We start from the raw sequence: 20,005 nt of genomic DNA on the forward strand, positions 1-20,005 counted from the left end.
GCCAAGAAGTGGAATATAGAATTAGAAGAACAGCTAGTCAGCTAGTTTGGTTGGAAATGTAGAATGAGTCAAGAAAAGTAATTTAAAATGTCCAGGAAGCTAAGTAGGAGCCAGATTGTGAAGGGATTTATGTGCCAATCTAAGGAGCGTGTATTTTTTCCCTAGAAATAATAGGGGGCCATTAAAGATATTTGCTTTAGGAAAATTATTTTGGCAGCCATGTGGAGGAGGAATTGGAGAGGGGAGAAGCCGGCAGCTGGGAGTCCGATTAGGAGGCTATTGAGAGGGTATGAGGGCCTGTATGAGATAGTGGCCTGAGTGGAGAGTAGGGGGCAAGAGATGTGGAAATAGAAGAGACAGGATCTGGCAGCTGATTAGGGGCTGGGACATGGTGGGGGGTCGTGAAGAGAAGTAAGTGTCAGAGATGAGTAGGGTTACAAAACTGGGGAGCTGAGAATATGGGGAATATTCCCTCCAAACCATGTAGGGGTATTTTTTTCTGAGGCAATTGGGGTTAAGTGACTTGCCCAGAGTCCCACACCTAGGAAGTGTTAAGTTCTTGAGGCCAGATTTGAACTCCGGTCCTCCTGACTTCAGGGCTGGTGCTCTATCCACTGTGCCATTTAGCTGCCCTGTAGGGGTAGTTTTTAATGGGGAAGATACTGTGTTCTGTTTTGGTTATGTTTTATGTCTGGATATGGATATCCAGGCAAAGCAGACAATTGTTGATGAAGGGCTGGAGCTCAGGAGAGAAATTAGGACTGGATGTAGAGAGGTGGTAGTTATTTACAGCTGTGTGTGTGTGTGGTGTGTGTGTGTGTGTGTGTGTGTGTGTGTGTATGTTGTGTATTGCCAGTTCCTTCCTTTTACTGACCTCAGTTTCCTCCTCTCTAAAATGAAAAATTTAGACTAGATGATCTCTAAGGTGCCCTCCAATTCTAAAGGTGGAGAAACAGCCTGGTAGAATAGATAAACTAGCTGAGTTTCCTCATCCATCCAATCGGGATAATAATACCCATAGCACCTGCCTCACAGGGTTTTTGTGAAGGTCGAAGGAGATTATATATGTATATATATACATACACATATATATAAACAAAAATATATATGTATAATACATATCTATCTACCTACCTCTATCTCTATCTATCCATCCATCCATCTATCTATCCATCCATCCACATAATGCTTGACTAACTGGAAAGTTGTCCAAATTTATTTTCTTGGCCTTTTGATAGGGAAGCTTTCACTATATTTAGCCTGGATTCAAGGCTCGCCATATTGAAATTTCTTTCCAGTCTTGATCTGTGACTCCAAATTCAAGCTCCCTCCTTGGGATCCTGGACTTCTAATCGGTGAACCTCATCAGGTGTTGCCTGGACACGGGCCCATGATTCTACCTGCCCTGCTACCAGGAGTGTGCCTTTTTTTCTCTCTCTCCCTTTGCTCCTGCTTTTCTTCTGCCTTTAGCCCTGAGAACAGACATCAAGTAGATGCTGCTGTTTCTGGAAAGGGACATATCACGCAATTATTTTTATAAACCAGTCACTATTCCTGTCACTTCCACACTCCTCCTTGACCATCTCTTCCCTAAATGGGCCTTCTCCCCAATTAGAGTTTCAGCTCCTTGAGGGCAAGAACTGCCTTTGCTTTTATATTTGCACCCCTCCCCTCTTTCTGTGACTTTAAATTCTGTTCTCCTTCCACTGTGCTGGCTGCTGCCTTTTAAATCTTCTATTTCCCAATGCTGAATGTGTAAGATAAAAAAGACTGAAAAAGAAACCTTGATAAAATGTGGCATAAATTAAGTATCAGGACTGTCATTTCAAGGCAATTTTTTCCTGAATAAAAAATATGGCACATCAATTTTTAAAGTGTGCTTTTTGTCTGATTGATAAATAGTGAGCAAGTTGAGTACAGAACAAATGCATGCTGGGAGCTGTCCCTGTGCTTGGCTATTCTATTTCCCAAGATACTTGATGGAGTTTTCCATGCTAAAGCCCATTTACTGGCTCCAGCAGCTCCTACTGGAAGGATGTGAAAACTGCATTTAGCTACACCCTGACTGGGACCTGCTGCCACCTGGAGGAAGATAGGGAAACTTGTTAAGAAAGGAAAGGGACTTGTCCAAAGCCATTCAGTGAGTGGAGGAGCCAAACCTTGAGTCCAGATCTCCTGGCTCTGAGAGAGGTAAAAGCTGAGTGGCTTCCCAGTGGCTTCCTTGAACTGCAGTGATGTTTTTTTTTCTCCTGGAGCCCTTACATCTATATCCCAACTCTGAAATGTTCTCTTTCTTTTATTAGTCTTTAATTTTTAAAAATAGGATCATTGCTCTAGAGGCAGAAAGGACCTCAGAGGCCATCTAGTTCAACCCTCTACATTTTGGAAATGGAGAAACTGAGGCCCAGAGAAATGAAGTCAATTGCTTAAAGTCTCACAAAGATCATAAAGCTAGAACTGGAAAGAACTTCAGAGGTGGACCAATCGACCCTCCTCATCTTACACAGGCCCAAACAGACCAAGGAAGGGGAAGAGACTTGCTTGAGGTAAGTGGCAGTTTGGGATCTGAACCCAAGTCCTTTGATTTCCCTTCTCTTTCTGCTCCATATCCCTTACCCTTTCTCACATGCATCCAAAGTGGTAAAGCAACGAATAGTGCTGGGAGAGTATGCTTAAGATAAGGAGGACTTGTGTGGTGGCAGCAGAAGGGAAGGAAAGAAGAAAGAGGAAACGAGAAAGAAAGTGAGTTAGAGAGGAAAAGAGAGGAGAGATGGAAAGAATGTAGAGAGATGACAGAGAGAGAGGGAAAGTGAGACAGAGACAGAGAGTGGAGAGAGGACAAAGAGAAAGAGAGGACAGATATATATATATATATATATATATATATATATATATATAAAACAGAGATAGAGACATAGAAGAGAGAGAACAGAGAGATGGAGAGAAAGAGAGAAAGAGAGAAGATAGATAGAGACAGAGAGACACAGAGAGAGAGAGAGAGTGGAGAGAGGACAGAGAGAAAGACAAAGAGAGAAACAGAGATAGAGACAGAGACAGAATTAATGAATTTCCAAATCCTTTTCTTTTAAAAACACAAGTAGTGCTATTTTGGAATAAGCCTCAATTTCAAATATAAATGGCCTCTTTCCTCTCTTCTCCTTTCCTCCCCCTCTCTCCCCTGCCCTCTCCTCTTTTCCTCTTCCCTCTCTTCCTTTTCCCTCCCCTTTTCCCCTCTCCTCCCCTCCCCTCTCCTCTCCTCTCTTCTACTCTTCTTACTTCTCCTTTCCTCTCCCTTATATATTCTAGGCACCTATGGGAAATGGCTCATGCTTACAAGTGCACTTGTCCCACAGTTCTCCTTTTCCATAGTCAACTGATGCTTCTTCCTATCTGTGCTTGTAACAACGTTTGAAATCAAGCCTTTTACTGATTTGTATCCTAAATGGCAACAAAATGCTCCCCTCCCCCATACTTGGTATATAAAAATTTGGATTTTCACAAAAGACGAATTGGGTGAGAAAGGGGTGCTAATCCTGCTCACAAAAGGTAATTAATTTGACTTTCACAAAGGGTTCTATTAACCTGTAACCTGCCTTGCTGGTCTGAAAATAGGATTTACTTTCAAAAATGGAGTTTATTTGAAATTTTTCTGGTATATTCTGATTGTGGAAAGATAGGCACATCTATACTATGATGAGGGCTTGTAAATACCTTTCTTTTCTTCTCCGGATTAGGGATTGTGGGGAGGGGAAGGAAGATCTGGCTCATTTTCCCATATTTTCAGGGCTCTGGAAAAGTTGCATGTAAATTGACTATCAGAATGGAATCCTCTTTTCCACCCATTAGATTCTTTAAAAGAAATCCAGATTTGGAGTTCCTTTGTAATGTGAATACTTAGTCCTGACTTGATCTATATATAGCCAGATATTTCTATATCATGCTTTTTACATAGAGATGGACCTGTCTGTCTCAAAGATGCACATTTGTGGAAGCTTTTAAAGTTGCATTTTAAAATTTTCAATATTTCCATCTTTATTCCAGTAAAATGAACAATCTAGGTAATGCTGTTATTTAAAACAGATTTTTGCAGCAGAAAAACATTTTGGCTGCCCCCATGCATAGTGAGCCAACCTACTCTGCATCAGCCTAAATTTATCTGGCTTCTCAGAGATTCATGGGACTTATTAGCACACAAAGCGATCACATAAATAATGGAAAATCTAATTTGCTGTTTCAGTTCATCAATCTTCCCTACCTATTCGCCCCCCTTCTTGTAATGAATATTCTAAATTGTTATGAGCAGATTACAAATTAAATTCATTTAAAAAAAGGTTAGTCAACTTATTCCTAATGCTGGATGATATTATAAAGGAGAAAGGGCGTACAGTTATTTGGTTTAGATTTAGGGATTCAAGTTGGGATCCCAACATCTGTGGCTATGTTTGAGCATTAGGGGGGCATTTCGGCAGGGATATTTCAAGACCTGGCTACTTGGTCTGGGTAGTTAATGGAAAGGAATCATTATGGAGGGCAAACTTGGTAGGCTAGCTTAAGTTTATATTAGACATCCTTACCTTCAAGGGAGAATTCTTGGCTTCTGGAAATTCTCTTTCATCCAGTCTCACCCAGCGCTGTATGAACTGCTGAACCATGGGATTCTCATTGTTCACGATCTGGAATCCTGTAATGTTGGCACCCCCATGCATGACTCTTTCCAGCACAATGTCCGTGAAGCCCTGAAGACACATGGAGAAAAGGGTCAAAATGGTGGCAGGATGACACGGACTCTGGCAAGAATGGACATCTATCTGGAAAAGCCTAGCTGTAGACTTTGCCTCTGAAGCTGAAGGTGGGACCCAAGAACGTGCCTCCTGCTAATGTATCTGATAATGAATGTGGGTTCAAATTTAGACCGCCAACTTTAAGAAAGATATGAATTTGATTCTAAACCAAGCCTGGAGGAAAGTATTACCCCCATTATCCAAATGAAGGAACAGAGGTTCTAGGAGAGAGGACTTGCCCAAAGTCCCACAGCTAGAAGGGGCAGATCTGGGAGTTAAGTTTAGATCTCTGGAAAATTTTGATTATATCAAATTGAAAAGTTTTTGTTTTTTGTTTTCTGTTTTTTTCTGTTCTACTATGTTCTCTTAAGTCCCTAGAAAATAGTGAATACTTAACCACCCTAGATTATAGAAATCAATTGAATCTATCTTTGACATGCCAATTATGAGAAATAATTTTTGATTGTTTCTAGTTATAGGACACTGCATGGGTTTTTAGCTATCTATAAATATTAATTTCATCACTAGTATTCTGTGAAATCCTTGTCTGATGATCAGTGAGTAGCCATTCCATAGGAGGTCAGGCTCACAGGTCTTCCTTACAGAGGAAAATAAAAGAAGTGGGAGAGTTGGTTTTATTGTGTCCAAAGGTAATATTGTGGGACACTTGGTCATTTCATATTATAGTGCTTATGTTAAGCATTTGCAAAATAATGAAAATAATTTTAGCTTTCGTGCTAAGATTTATTACAGAGGATGAAGAGGTACAGAGATTCTACAAGGGAACTTGGCTAAAAACTTTCCAAATTAACTCAGCATATATTTTTAATACTTAGTGAATTCAGTGGAGAGATGACCATGGGAAAGATGGTGAAAAATATGTAGGAAAACATAGTTTAGGAGTAAGAAATAAGAGCAGCTAAAGAGTTGTCAACCACACAGGTCTTTTAAGCACTTTATTTTCTTCACAAAGAGTCAGAAGATACTGTATGTGACAAATAACAAATAACATTACCGAAATTAAATCTGATTATATGTTAACTGACAGAAAATTATTGATTACTAATGTGGGAGTTATTTCTGAATCAGCTATCTATATATAGTCAGACTGCTGATTTATTACAGCAAAGATCAAAATCAATACCAAAGTAGAAGAGAGAATAAAAAAGACAATATAGTATGCAATGAAGGCAACTCCATCGTGATCTGTTTAAACCAGATGTTGATGGTGAAAATAAGAAATGGAAAAAAGGACAGACACTGACACAGGCTACTGTCATTTCTTAAAGATGTTTAAGAAATCTTTAAATTTAAGCAGTTGCTATAGGTAGGCTAGAAGAGACTAGAAACTACCCCAGTCATGGAACATTTGATCTTTATTGCACTTAATAACTATTTTTCCAATCACATATAAAGATAGTTTCCAATCTTCATTTTTGTAAGATTATGTATTCCAAATTTTTCTCCTTCTTTCCCCTGCTTGAGATAGCAAGCAATCTGATTTAGGCTATACATGTACAATCATGTTAAATATAATTTCATATTCATCCTGTAATGAAAGTAGAATCAGAACAAAAGGGAAAAACCATGAGAAAGAAAAAACAAAAAATAAGAAAGTGAAGATACGACACTTTCATCTGCATTCAGACTCCACAATTCTTTTTCTGGATGTGGATGGTATTGTCCATCACAAGTCTTTTGGAAGCATCTTGGATCATTGCATTGTTGAGAAGAGCTAATGTTGTTATTGTGTACGATGTTTTCCTGGTTCTTCTCACTTCACTCAATATCAGTTCATGTAAATCTTTCCAGTTTACCTTTGATTTTAACAAGCAGAGAGATAGGACAGCCATGGACAAACCCAATTTAGAATATAATTGCTCGTAAAAAATTGTGGAGGAAGATGGTAGAATATTTAGCACACTACCATCCCACAAAACATCAAGAAACTGGAACAATGGAAGCAATGTAAATTGGCAGAAAGTTTTATGAAAGACTCAACTAAGCCAAATCAACTTAAGGCTTTAAAGGATAAAACTGAAAGGAAGACAATGAGCAGATGAAAAATGGAAAAGATCTGTAAAGATTTCTACAGCAAATTCTTTTCTCCATCAAGGACAGAAGAAACATCACATTTGGCTTTTAGCATTATTGTTCCTATGTGCTATTTCAGAAAGTAGAAATGACCCTAATTAAAATGATAAAGAAGTGGTTGGACTCGACCAAATATATACAGAGCAGGTTTGTGTTAGATATAATCCAATTTTTTGGATATCAGGGAATCGTTTCTCAAGATAAATGAAAGCGGGAAGAAAATGAAAAACTTGAGAAAATATAGACCTTATTTTTTTATACAAAAAGGGTATATGCATAAGAAAATATCAGTAACTTTGACCCAAATGTCCATTTCCCCAACTTTTCAAAATTTACAAATGAATAACCTACTTAAGCATTGTGGACTAATTTAGTAGATTTGAGAAGGAAATATGTGGGCATTTAAAAAAATGTTTATTTTATTAGTACTTTGAAGCATTTTTTCATATTGCTGTTACTAGTTTGCATTTCTTCTTTTGAAAGCTTTTACATCCTTTAACCACTTATTTATAGAGCGATCTTATTTTTTTCCATTTATTTGTAAAATTTTATTATTTCTTTTTATCATTTAAAAACATTTTTGAATTTCCAATTCTCTCTCCCCCATTTACTGAGAAGGGAAGCGATATGATACCCATTATATATGAAATCAATGCAGGCACTTTCAAATGACATTCTACCACATACCATATCTTTATAGTTATACAACTGAATGAAAATTATAGAGTGTACAAAATCCTACTCTGCTTGTTTTGTAGAATAAAAAGCCTTCTTAAGACTCTTAAGGCACTCCTGTTTGTGGATGACATTATGATTGCAGCAAATCAGAACAAAAGAATTCAGTCTTACAAGCCACATAGGAAAAACCAAGTAGATGAGGAACGGCTGTTTTTCAGATTATTAGAGGGAGTTGGATGAGTATCCAATAGGGCTGGGCTGGTACACACACACACACACACACACACACACACACACACACACACACAAAAGATATTATAGATAGATTATAAGCTGGGACTAGCTGAACATGAGCAGGAGAACAGGTTAGATTTCCTTTGGGAAACTGTGTGGCAGTTTTAATAATCCAAGGTTCCCTCCGAAACAAAGGTCTACTTTAAAGCATTTTTTTTCTAGTGAAATTGTATGGCTGCTAGTCAGGAAATATTTTAGTTTCTGAAGAATTCAAGTTGTGGGTCACCCAATGGACAGTGGAAAGATGCATGGTGGGTATGTTGAGGCTGTAATTGCAATATTTGTTTTGATGTTCAGTTGTTTTTCAATTGCATCTGATTATTCATGACCCGACTTGGGATTTTACTGGCAAAGAAACTGGAGTGGTTTGCCATTTCATTCTCCAGTTCATTCTGCAGCTAAGGAAGGGTTAAGTGACTTATCCAGGGATACTATTAAGTCACTTAATAGTATCTGAGACCGGATTTGAACTCAGTAATATGAGTCTTCCTGATTGCCAGCCCCATGTTTTATCTACTGCACCACTAGCTGCTTGTAGTATACTGCCAATAGGTTATTATCAGAAGAATAGGATTAGAAAAGGAGGAAAGCTGATCATGTAGCTAGAGCAAAAAGTGACTAATAAAGACCTTATATGCTCTACTAGTCTCCATGTCATGTCAAGCGATCTAGACGGAAACTCCAAGCGTGTTGAGTAGATCCTTTGTAGAGGATTGATGGAAGGACGTGGGCAAGAGTCACACAGCATAAGACAGCATGAATGAGTTGCAATCTGAACCACTGGAGGCAATCATTGTGTTGATGAGATCACAGCATTCTTCCAAGGTTGGCCTACTTTAATGGTTCATTGGGGCATGGAACTGACTTTTCATTCTCTAATTTTTGTCAAAAGAAGTGCGAATTTGGCAGATCTTCCTAAGCTAGACAGGTTTTAAGCCTCGGCCTGGCAACAGATGGAACCTAGCATCCAAGGAACAGTCTAAGCAAAGGGCTAAAAAGCTGATCAGCAAAGAATTGGTTACAGGGTGAGGAGATTTTCAGTGTTAGAAACATCACGAAGACATCGAAGTTCCCGCAGGGCTATGAGCTAGGTTTTAGTCCAGGAGTCCTGAGTCTTGGAGAAGTCCTACGCTTTGTTATGTCTATCTGGTAAAATCTATGGACCACTTATCAGAAGAGTGTTTATTGCCTACATTCGTGATTAAAGGAAATGCTAAATTTCAGCTGGTAATTAGTGTAAATGAGGATGCAATTTATTTCCCATCTAAGTTTACAGACTCTCTGAAATCTGTTCATAGACTGTGGACCCCAGATTAAGAATCCCTGCAATAGAAGGAAGATCCCTGAAATACTGATGTAAGTGCAGACATTTCTCACCTCTGAATGTTTCTTACCTCTACAGAAAAAGGCTATTGGGTAAAAACAACATCACTAAGGGTAATTAGGTCTATACAACCAATGGCATAAATGGGTTATCACTAGTCAAATGGCTTCACAGTGGGTGGTTTATGGCATCGGGGGGGGGGGAATCTATTAACAACTCATTAGGAAATGATATTGGTTAGGGCAGGGGTCTTCCCTCTTTTTGATGATGGGGGAGATCTGGCCTCTCACTATTTTTCTTGAGCTAGTGGAGAAGAGAGGAACAGGAAATAGCCCACCAAATAAATAACCTGGGGAAGGCTCCAGGGTGTCCACTTTGGGTCTGTTGCCAAAAACCTGAAAAGGTATCAGTTCACATAAGGTTTCCCAGTTTTTTCTGAAACTGTCCCGCTCATCATTTCTTATAACCTCTCCTGGTTATTGTATTCCATCACAATCATACACCACAGCTTTCTCAGCCACTCCCCAAATGACAGGCATCCCCCTCAATTTCTAATTCATTGCCACCACAAAAAGAGCTGCTATAAATATTATTCTCCATACGACTCCTTTCCCTTTTTTTCTTTGATTTCTTTAGGATATAGACCTAGCTGGGTCAAAGTTTTAGAGCCCTTTGGATAGAGCTCCAAATTGTTCTCCACAATGATTGGATCCGTTCACAATTCTAATTCTTGATCTAAGAATCTCTGATTCCAAAGACCTGAGTTCAAACCATGTCTCTGCTACAGACTTTTAGCAAATCACCTCACCCATCTGGGCCCCTCAGTTCCCTCATCTGTCAAGCGGAGCAATCATGTGAGCGATCACATGAGCTGACCTCTAAGATGCCTTCCTGAAGGCTCTGCCCTGCTCTCTTGGTTCTGCTCACATCACTTTGTATCAGTTCACATAAGGTTTCCCAGTTTTTTCTGAAACTGTCCCGCTCATCATTTCTTATAACCTCTCCTGGTTATTGTATTCCATCACAATCATACACCACAGCTTGCTCAGCCACTCCCCAAATGACAGGCATCCCCCTCAATTTCTAATTCATTGCCACCACAAAAAGAGGCTGCCCTGAAAGCTCACATTTGGAATTTGTTCTCTACTTAAATGGATTCTTTGAATGATGGCATTTGGTGTCATAACCTTGGAATGCTAGACAACATGCACAAGGGAATAAGAGAGAGAAAAGGGTGGAAAGGAGGGGGAAAAATACCAATTGCATCCTAATTTATCTGAGTAGGAGGAAAACGAAGGCGACAGTATTCCGATGTTATGGAGGGATGTTTCTCACTGATTTATCAGGCAGGGAGGTATTATGTTCTTAATTCTTCTGCTAAGCTGGCAGGAAGGAGCAAACCTCAATATGGTATCATAATAACCCTTTGTATTTTCTCCGGAGTAGTGCCAAACCCAAGGCAGCAGCTAGCTGTACCTCCATTCTCTGGTTGGAGATGAGGAGGAGAGGATACGGGAGGATTACATCTTGGAAGGCATCTTAGAGGTCAGCTCATGTGATCGCTCACATGATTGCTCCGCTTGACAGATGAGGGAACTGAGGGGCCCAGATGGGTGAGGTGATTTGCTAAAAGTCTGTAGCAGAGACATGGTTTGAACTCAGGTCTTTGGAATCAGAGATTCTTAGATCAAGAATTAGAATTGTGAACGGATCCAATCATTGTGGAGAACAATTTGGAGCTCTATCCAAAGGGCTCTAAAACTTTGACCCAGCTAGGTCTATATCCTAAAGAAATCAAAGAAAAAAAGGGAAAGGAGTCGTATGGAGAATAATATTTATAGCAGCTCTTTTTGTGGTGGCAATGAATTAGAAATTGAGGGGGATGCCCGTCATTTGGGGAGTGGCTGAGCAAGCTGTGGTGTATGATTGTGATGGAATACAATAACCAGGAGAGGTTATAAGAAATGATGAGTGGGACAGTTTCAGAAAAAACTGGGAAACCTTATGTGAACTGATACAAAGTGATGTGAGCAGAACCAAGAGAGCATTGTACATAGTAACAGGAATCGTGCATGATAACTGGGGATGACCTAGCTATTCTCAGCAATACAAAGCTCCAAGCCAATTCTGAAACATCCATAATGAAAAGTGCTATCCGCCTCCAGAGAAAGAACTGATGAGGTCTGAATGCATACAGAAGCAGACTGATTGTGTCTGAATACACATTTAAACATACTGAATACCTCTCTCTCTCTCTCTCTCTCTCTCTCTCTCTCTCTCTCTCTCTCTCTCTGTATGTCTCTGTCCCTCTCTCTCTGTTTCTCTTTCTGTCAGTCTCCATCTCTCTGTCTCTTTTTAAACTTTATTTTTCTCGAGGGTTTTTTTCCCTTAGGATGGGAGATCTAATGTTTTCTTTCACAACTTGACTTTTATGGAAATGTTTTGCATAACTTCACATGTAGTTTCTTAATTGGGGGTGAGGACAAGGGAGAGAACCTGGAACTCAAAAGTTTTAAAAACAAATGTCAAAAAATTGCTTTAATGAAAGTGGGGAAAATATTATTAAATAAATTTTAAAAATGGCTATTAAAATTGTTTTACATGTAATTAGAAAAAAAATAAAAGATGATAAAGAAAGAACTGGAAGGGAACTCAGGGGTCATCTAGCCTTTCTCCCCTATTTGATAGAGAAAGAAACCAAAGTCCTAGTTTAAGTCACTTGTCTGAGGGCACACACTCAGACCTCAGAGCCAGGATTTGAACCCAAGTTTAACACATAGCTAATGACCTTTCTAGCATGTCATGACACCTCTTTCTTATCTTGGGATAGAGGGCCCCAGAAGTAAGAAGTCTGTTGCCTTGGATACTTAAGTTAGGCAGTACCAGTTAAACCGTACCAACTAAGTGGTCATTAAAAGACTTCTTCCTTCTACATAAACATTATTATAGAGAACTTTGGGCCTAGCAGGAGCTACTGCTGAGAAGTCATTTGGTACCCTTGTTCATCCTATAGGCCTAAAAACTGTTTTTTTCAGATTCAGTCACTTGCAAGGCAGCAAATGACTTAAAAATCCTGAAAGTGTGATAGGCCTGGATCTAGAGCTAGCAGGTACCTTGGGGCCAATAGCCTCATTTTGCAGAAAAGAAAACTGAGACTTAATGATCTTCAGCTTATATGATCTATCAGCTCAGGGTTACATATCTAGGAAGTGCCCGAGGTAGCAAAGCTGAATAGGTTCCTCATTCGTATGATGGGGCGATAGCCCCTTAACTTTTCTGCCTCACAGGGTTGGTAAAGGGAAAAATGCTTTGCAAACTTTGCTCTGACAGAGAAATGTGAGCCTTTATTAGTAGAATAGGCAAAAGGCAATTATGGGGCTGGATCTGGACCTAATGAACCTTTGGAAAGAAAAACCATTATTTTGGGAGATGGGAAAGAAGATCCAGCTCTTCCTTTTCCCAAATCCTAATTAACCAAAGCTGCTCCACCCCTTGTCTTTACACCCCCACTCAGAGCCCCAGAGTCATCTTAACTTGGGGGGGCAGATCTCCATTTCCCCCACAGACACTCTAATCTTTCCCAATTCCTGACCAAGAGTAGTGGGAATCCCCTGTAGAGAAATGCTTTGTGTTCCTAAGAGTTACAGGAACTAGCTCAAGAGTTAGGAGGCTCCTCAGAGGCCATGTTATCTACTCTTCCCCTATTTTACAGAAGAGGAAACTGAGGTCCAGAGAGAGTAAGGGACTGTCCAAGCTCCTACACAAACTCAGAGATCTAGAGCTGGAAGGGCCCTCAAAACCCATTTATCTAGTCTAACCCTCTCATATCATGGAGGAAGAAATTGAGGTCCGACATTACGCAATGGTTTGCCAAGGTCACACAGCTAGTGCAGGAACCGGCAATGGTGCCGTTATACCAATTCTGAGTAATCCTCCATGACTGACTCCCTGAGCACATGGCCCTTTTTATCTAGGGACACTAAGCTATGTCTCTGCATCTAATCTAGGTAGCTTAATGGAATTACTTTGGTAGGGGCTTAACATTTAAAATCCGATTAGGCTGAACAAAGTTGCATTTAAGAAGCTGTAAACTAATAGAAATAAATTATCAAATTATTATTTTTCAGATTACTTGAGCCTATGAGCTTCCCAGTTGAAACAAAAACAGCATAACTGAGGACAAATGGCCATTACATGTAGCTCCTGGTATTCAGTGAAGTCATTTTTCGAGATCAAGGACAGTGGGGTGCTTGATGGGGTTCACCCTGGCTGATTACTGCCCATGTAATCATGCCGGAATTGGTAGACGGGTACATTTTAATTGAGTGTCCTTACCAGATTAGCCAGCATGTAGTGATAACCTCTGGAGTGTTTCCCCAGGATTACTACCTGTAGAAAAGAGAAATAATAAAGATTGGTTAAGCAAGGAAGGTGCCCTCAGGATTTCGGAGAGCTGGGAAACAATAATAATAATATTAATGTTAAACCCACCTAATACATCAAAATGGTGGAACTTTCATAAGCCTTACAACCAGATTTTAAGTGCTTCCTATGGGCCAAGCACTGGGCTACACTCTTACTGTGCTGGATCTCCATTTGTGATTAGCACTTTCTGCACTCAATGTTTTTTGAATTGAATTTTAAAAATGATAGCACATGGTTTGCAGCTCTCTTAGCCATATATATATAATACAATGTCCATGTGCTATGCTATATTAGGGTGCTTTGTGCCTATGTCACATCTCCCCACTAGACTGCAAACACCCCCGAGTCTTGACTACATTTGGGAGAGTCCCTCTTCCAACACTCGGCATAGGATTTTATTCACAGCATACAACTCATGTCTGTTGAGTTTTTGTTACTCACCTCTTCAGGCCTCATCAGTAAAATAAGGGGATTGGACTAGATGGCTCCTGATGTCCCTTCCAGCTCTAGATCTAGGATGCTATGAATGACTCAATCAGTGAACCAGAATCCTAAAATAACCTGAATCCTCTTAGACTTTTAAGGGGAAAGAGACAAATTCTGGAGAAATTATTTTTAGAAAGTAGAATAATAGCCTAGCATTCATATAGAGAATTAAGGCTTACAAAACCATTTACATATACTGCCATTTTTGATCCTTAAAACTACCCTTGATGGTGCTCTTATTATTCCTGCTTTACAGATGAGGAAACTGAGGCTGAGAAAGGTTAAGTGATTTTTTTCCCCAGGGTTACATAGCCAGAGAATATTTGAGACAGGATTTGAATTCAGGTCTTCCTGATTCTAGGTCTAGTATTTTATCTTAAGAGCTGGCATTTATATAGCACTTAAAGGTTTTTGCCAAACACTTTACAAATATCACCTCATTTGATCCTTACAATAATCTGGGGAGATAGGTGCTGTTGCTGTTATTATCCTTAATTTATCGATGGAGAAACTGAGGCAAATGGGGTTATATGACTTGTCCAAGATCACAGAGCTAGTTCAGATTTGAATTCAGAAAGATGAGTCTTCCTGATTCTAGGCACAGTACCCTATCCACTGCAGCGCCATCTCATTGCCTCAGCTAGCATTTATACAATGGTTTAGATTTTGCCAAGTGCTTTACATCCATTGTCTTTTAATTTCCCAATGAGTGCCCTGCAAAGGGCTATACATTACATTAAAAGATAAATGAGTGCAGCAGAAGACGAGAAGGTGAGATAATTTTGGATGAGGGTTTGCAAGTAAACCTCTTTGGAAAAGCAGACATTTGAGCTGGGCCTTGAAAAATAGGTAAGGAGTTCAACATCAAGGCAAAGTTAGAAACACACAGGTTGGACTGGGTCTGCTTCTCAATTGTCAGAGTTCAAATGTTGGAGTTCTTGTTCTTCTCAAAACACAGCCGGTTTAGCTTAGAGCCCTCCAAATATCTCCAAATCCAAAGGTTCTGTCCTTTAGCCTCTGCCTCTGCTTTCTTCAGCCTCCAACCAGCACAGAGATGGAATGGATCTCTTGTCTTCTTCACTTGGGGCTCGGCTAGCTTTCTGGTGAGTCTTTCAGACCAGCTTGGTCTCAGTGGGGGAAGTGCAGGAGCCCAGCCACCTACCACAGTGGGGTGAGATGAAGATGAATCTGGTTGTCCACTGAACTCTCCACTCGTAGCTTTATCCTCTGAAAACTCTTCTTCTGCCACCAGCCAGCCAAATGGAAAATATTCTCTCTTGCCTCGGAGAGAGGGCTTCTGGCGTAATTCCGCTGAAATCTCCCAAAGTGCTCTGTGTCTGCACCAGAGTGCTCTTCTCCAATCCAGCTGAACTCTCTTCTGCCACCAAATGGAAAATATATTCTGCAATAGATCTCTCTTCACTGGCCTTATATCTTCTGAGAGAATGGGATTATGGGTTTTCTCCCATAGTGCTCTCTGGCCCTAAGAGCTTTAAGGGAGGTGTGAATTCACAAAGTTACAAAGCTTACTTTGTGAAGCTGGCATACTTGTGAACTCCAATGAGTAAAGGTGCAAACACAAGCATTGTACTAATTAGTTCTACTTAGTACCTTGTTTCAGGTTCTGGCCCAAAACATCTTCTTGTAAGATCAGATCAACTCTAATTAGTTAGCAGTTTGTAAAGATTCCAACACTCAATGAATTTTAATCCAGGCTCATTTTTATCTTTTACTATTTAGCTATACCACAAGAGAAAGTTAATGAAAAGTTTAAAAATACTTTGCTTATTTTTCATGCTTCTCTTATATAAAATGGTATAATTTGGGATATGTTTATTTGGCAGCTTGCAAGAAATATCACTTGCAGACACAATTTCTTATGTTGTTGCGGCATATTTAATGGTGGGTCCGAAAGGCACATTTGTCCAGTTGATTTAATCATCAGTTGAACCCAGTACTTCTCTTGCTTTGCCAAGAAAAGGAACAAGTTCTCTCTGAGCATAGGGATTCCCAGAAATCAGGCTGAGCCTGGAGGGAAATCCAGTCAAACCAAACCAACAGCTGGTTTTCATAGTACTTTAAAGTTTACAAAGTGTTTTTCTTACATCCATGTGACAGTTCAGGCAGCAGAATGAATAGTATACTGGTCTTGGGATCGGGAAGTCCTGGATTCAGCTTCCTAGTGTGGTGAGACATTAGTTACTAGCTAACTGTGTGATTCTGAGCAAGTAACTTAACATTTCTGAGGCTCAGTTTCACCATCAGTAAAATGGGGATTATAATAACACCTGCATCACAGGGTTTTTGTGAGGATCAAATGAGATAATCCATGTGAGACACTTTGTAAAACTTAAAGTACTATGTAAAGGTGAGTTATGATGATGCTATTGATGATGATGATGATGAAGCAGCATTTTACTTATATGTTCAGGGGTCAGAGTGCCAGACCTGAGGTCAAGAAAACCTGAGTTCACCATCCGTACCCAGAGAGAGGACAGTGGGAACTGAATGTGGACCACAACATAGTATTTTCACTCATTCTGTTGTTTGCTTGCATTTTTCCTCATTTGTTTCCTCATTGATCTGATTTTTCTGGTGCAGCATGATATTTGTGGAAATATGTACAGAAGAATTACATATGTTTAACATCTATCGGATCACTTGATGTCTATGGGAGGGGGTGGGAGGAAGGGAGGGAAAAATTAGAACACAAGGTTTTGTAAGGGTGAAAGTTGAAAATTATCCATGTATATATTTTGAAAATAAAAAAGCTTTAATTAAAAAATTATATATAAAGAAACTAGATATAAAAAAATTAAATAAAATTTTCCTGTTTCTACCAAAAAAGATCTGAGTTCAAATCTTACTTCAGATACTGACTAGTTATAAGATCCTGGGTAAGTCACTTAACCTCAGTTTGCTTCAATTTCCTCATCTATAAAATAGGAATAATAACAGCACCTACCTTGCAGAATAAAATAAGATATTTGTAAAGTACTTTGCAAACCTTAAAGTGCTACATTTATGCTATCAATAATTCATATTAATCTTATTGTTGCTAATTTGGGTTATTTGTATTCTATTTTATACATCCTTTATTTTTTCATTTTCAAAAAATTCAAAGTCCAGAACATTGATTCCCCCTCCCTCCCAATCCAACCAAAGCCATGTATAAATGTGGACTGGATGCAACTATTGCCTTAGTTACTATTAAGAGATGTGGCTAAGGGGAGTCAGAATTCTCGGGGTCAGTGGCAGACGAAAATGGTGGGCACCAAGCTGTGATGGCTGGTATGTGTTCAGAATAGTTGATAAATGCGACAGGGGGAAATTATGGAAGATTTAGATGGAAATCCATTGTCTAAAGGAAATGTCATTTTCTCCACAAATATGTTTTGAAGGAAAAATGTCACAGTTGAGTTACTGAGGTTGATACAGTAGCATGATGTTAGGAGAGGCAATGACATTTGAGGGAAATGGACTCTAGAAGTCACGTGGCTTACTCAGTGGATACAACTGGAGTTGGGGGTGGGGTTCAATCTTTGAGTCCTCTGGGCTGGACTTTAGCTGGCTACTCAAAAGCACTAGATTTGGAGCCAGGAGGCAAATGTTTGAAACTTGGTTCAGCAGTTTACAGACCTTAGGCAAGCTTTTCCCCTCTGAGTCCTAGTTTCCTGCTTTTCAAAATAAGGGGACTAAATGGCATCTGAGCTTCCTTTCAGCTCTAGATCTAGGATCCTCTGTATGTCTTTGGGCAATCCCTTCTTGTCTCTGAGCCTCAGTTTCCTTATTTGTAAAAATGAAGGGGCGGGGCTTCATCTCTGAGCCCTTCCAGCTTTCAGTTCCGATATTCTTACTGACAAGACGGGTCTTTGTTGTTGTTCATGTTTTATTCTGGATGTTTTCTTGCTTTCAGAAATTTGCAAGCAAACTACCCCAGTGGTCCTCTCAAGAGAGACACACAGACCCTCCGGGATGGGCAAGCATCTGTTTTTCCAGTTTCACATTTGGTGGAGTTTTTTTTTGTGCATGTGTGGAAATGTGTGTGTCCTCCCCCTCCCCCCATGCTCCATCTGTCATGCAAAGAAGTACATTTGCAGACTGTAAGTGGGGTAGGACTCGCGATTCATGTGGGAATCTTCTTCATGGAAGTAAAAGGGAGATTTATATTTCAAGATGGAGCCAAACCCATTTCTCTTCGGCAAAGGTCTTTCACGAAGGTAGCATCCTGACTTCCAGGTTAACTACGTCTTGTGGAGTGGACTTCCCAGGGTTTGGGGGTACATTTATGTTTATATGCATACATGTGTTGTATTATGCATATGGATATACAGTTGTCTGTGTATGTGTGTTTATGTACATATTGCTAGGCTCATCGATCACATTACAAGCCATCTAGTTCAACTCTTTCATTTTATAGAAGTGGAAACTGAGGCCCAGAGAGATAACTTGTTCAAGGTCACAGTAGGATCCTAGATTGAGAACTAGAGAGGATCTCAGAGGCCAGCTAGATCAAACTCCTTTATTTCACAGAGGAGAAAACTGAGGTTTAAGTTAACATATATGTCTTACATGTATATGTGCTAGAAATAAGATTTGAAATCAGATCCCAAAACTAAGTTCAGTGAGAAAGTTTGGCACTATTTCCACTGCACCACATTATCCCTGCACATACATATGTATAATAATAATAATAATAACAGCTGACATTGATTCCCGATTAGTATCATTGTCTCTTTCGAAACATCTGGTAGATGTCAGGAAATCTGTCAATGTAATTTATAGCTTCTGATAAAGTATTTCAGACTATTATTATGCAGAAGATGGAGAGATGTGGACTGGACAGTATAAATTCAGTTGTGTTGCATGGTTGGATTTAAAGAGTAACTGTTTATACTTCAATGTCAACATGGCCGAAGGTTTCTATCGAGCGCCCGAGGGACCCGTCCCTAGACTTATGCTATTTAACATTCTTATCAATGACTTGGATAGAGACATAGGCGACATGCTCATGAAATTTTCAGATGACGTAAAGATAAGATAAAGATATAAACACACTGGCAGACTGGCTAGAAAAAGCTTTGGACTGAATCTAATAATATGACATTAAATATTGCACTTGGGTACCAAAAAAAAAAGAAAAAAGAAAAAAAGAAATGTTGCTTGGATGGAGGAATTGTGGTCAGACTGCAATTGTTTTGGAAAAAAAGATCTGGGTGTTTTAGTAGACTGCAAGCTCAATATGAGTGAGCAGTAGGATGCGGCAGTCTTTGCTCTGACCCAACCTTGTCTGGAGCGTTGTGCTCAGTTCTGGGAAACGGACTTTGAGAAGGACATTGATAAATTGAAGAATGTCCAGAGGAAGGCAGCCTGGAAAGTTTAGGGTCCTGAGTCCATGTCATATGAAGATCAATTCTCTGCCTAGAGAAGAGAAGACATGGCAGGAGGGCCTGGCCTGCATTTTAGCTCTCTCCAAGTATCTGAAGGACTGCATATGCAGGGGAGGATAAGATTTGTCTTGCTTGGTCCTAGAGGGCAAGACCAGGAGGGGAATGTGGAATTTTAAAGAGGCCATCTGAAGTATCATATCAGAAAAAGCTTCCTGCCAGCTGGCACTGTCCTAAAGTAGAATGGGATGCCTGGAGAGGTGGTGGCCACTTCTCCTTCCTTGGAAGTCTTTGAGCAGAGGTTGGATGCTTATTTGTCAGCTACATTATAGTGCATAGATTGGACTAGATGGACTAGATAGACCCCTAGAAGTTTGCACATGTGGGGATTCTTTATATGGCTTTAATATGTAAAAGGGGTACCAGCCCTGAAATCAGGAGGACCTGAATTCAAGTCTGGACTCAGACACTTAACACTTCCTAGCGATGTAACTTTGGGTAAGTCACTTAACCCCAATTGCCTCAGCAAAAAAAAA

General features: G+C 39.8%; 1 protein-coding gene across 6 annotated transcripts in view; it reads right to left on the reverse strand.

Moving 5' to 3' along the window:
- Positions 1-20,005, reverse strand: part of GRIA3 (glutamate ionotropic receptor AMPA type subunit 3) — a 279,563-nt gene that overhangs the window by 105,670 nt on the left and 153,888 nt on the right. For all 6 annotated transcript variants that reach the window (XR_007948819.1, XM_051968621.1, XM_051968620.1 and 3 more), the window contains exons 5-6: positions 13,507-13,560; positions 4,575-4,736 (exon numbers count right to left, since the gene is read on the reverse strand). Coding sequence is in view for 5 of the 6 variants with exons in the window: in XM_051968621.1 (XP_051824581.1) it covers positions 4,575-4,736; positions 13,507-13,560 (216 nt within the window). In the remaining variant the exon portion in view is untranslated. The remainder of the gene's footprint in view (positions 1-4,574; positions 4,737-13,506; positions 13,561-20,005) is intronic.

This window comes from Antechinus flavipes, chromosome X, assembly GCF_016432865.1.
Source record: "Antechinus flavipes isolate AdamAnt ecotype Samford, QLD, Australia chromosome X, AdamAnt_v2, whole genome shotgun sequence".
NCBI classification, from domain to species: Eukaryota; Metazoa; Chordata; class Mammalia; order Dasyuromorphia; family Dasyuridae; genus Antechinus; species Antechinus flavipes.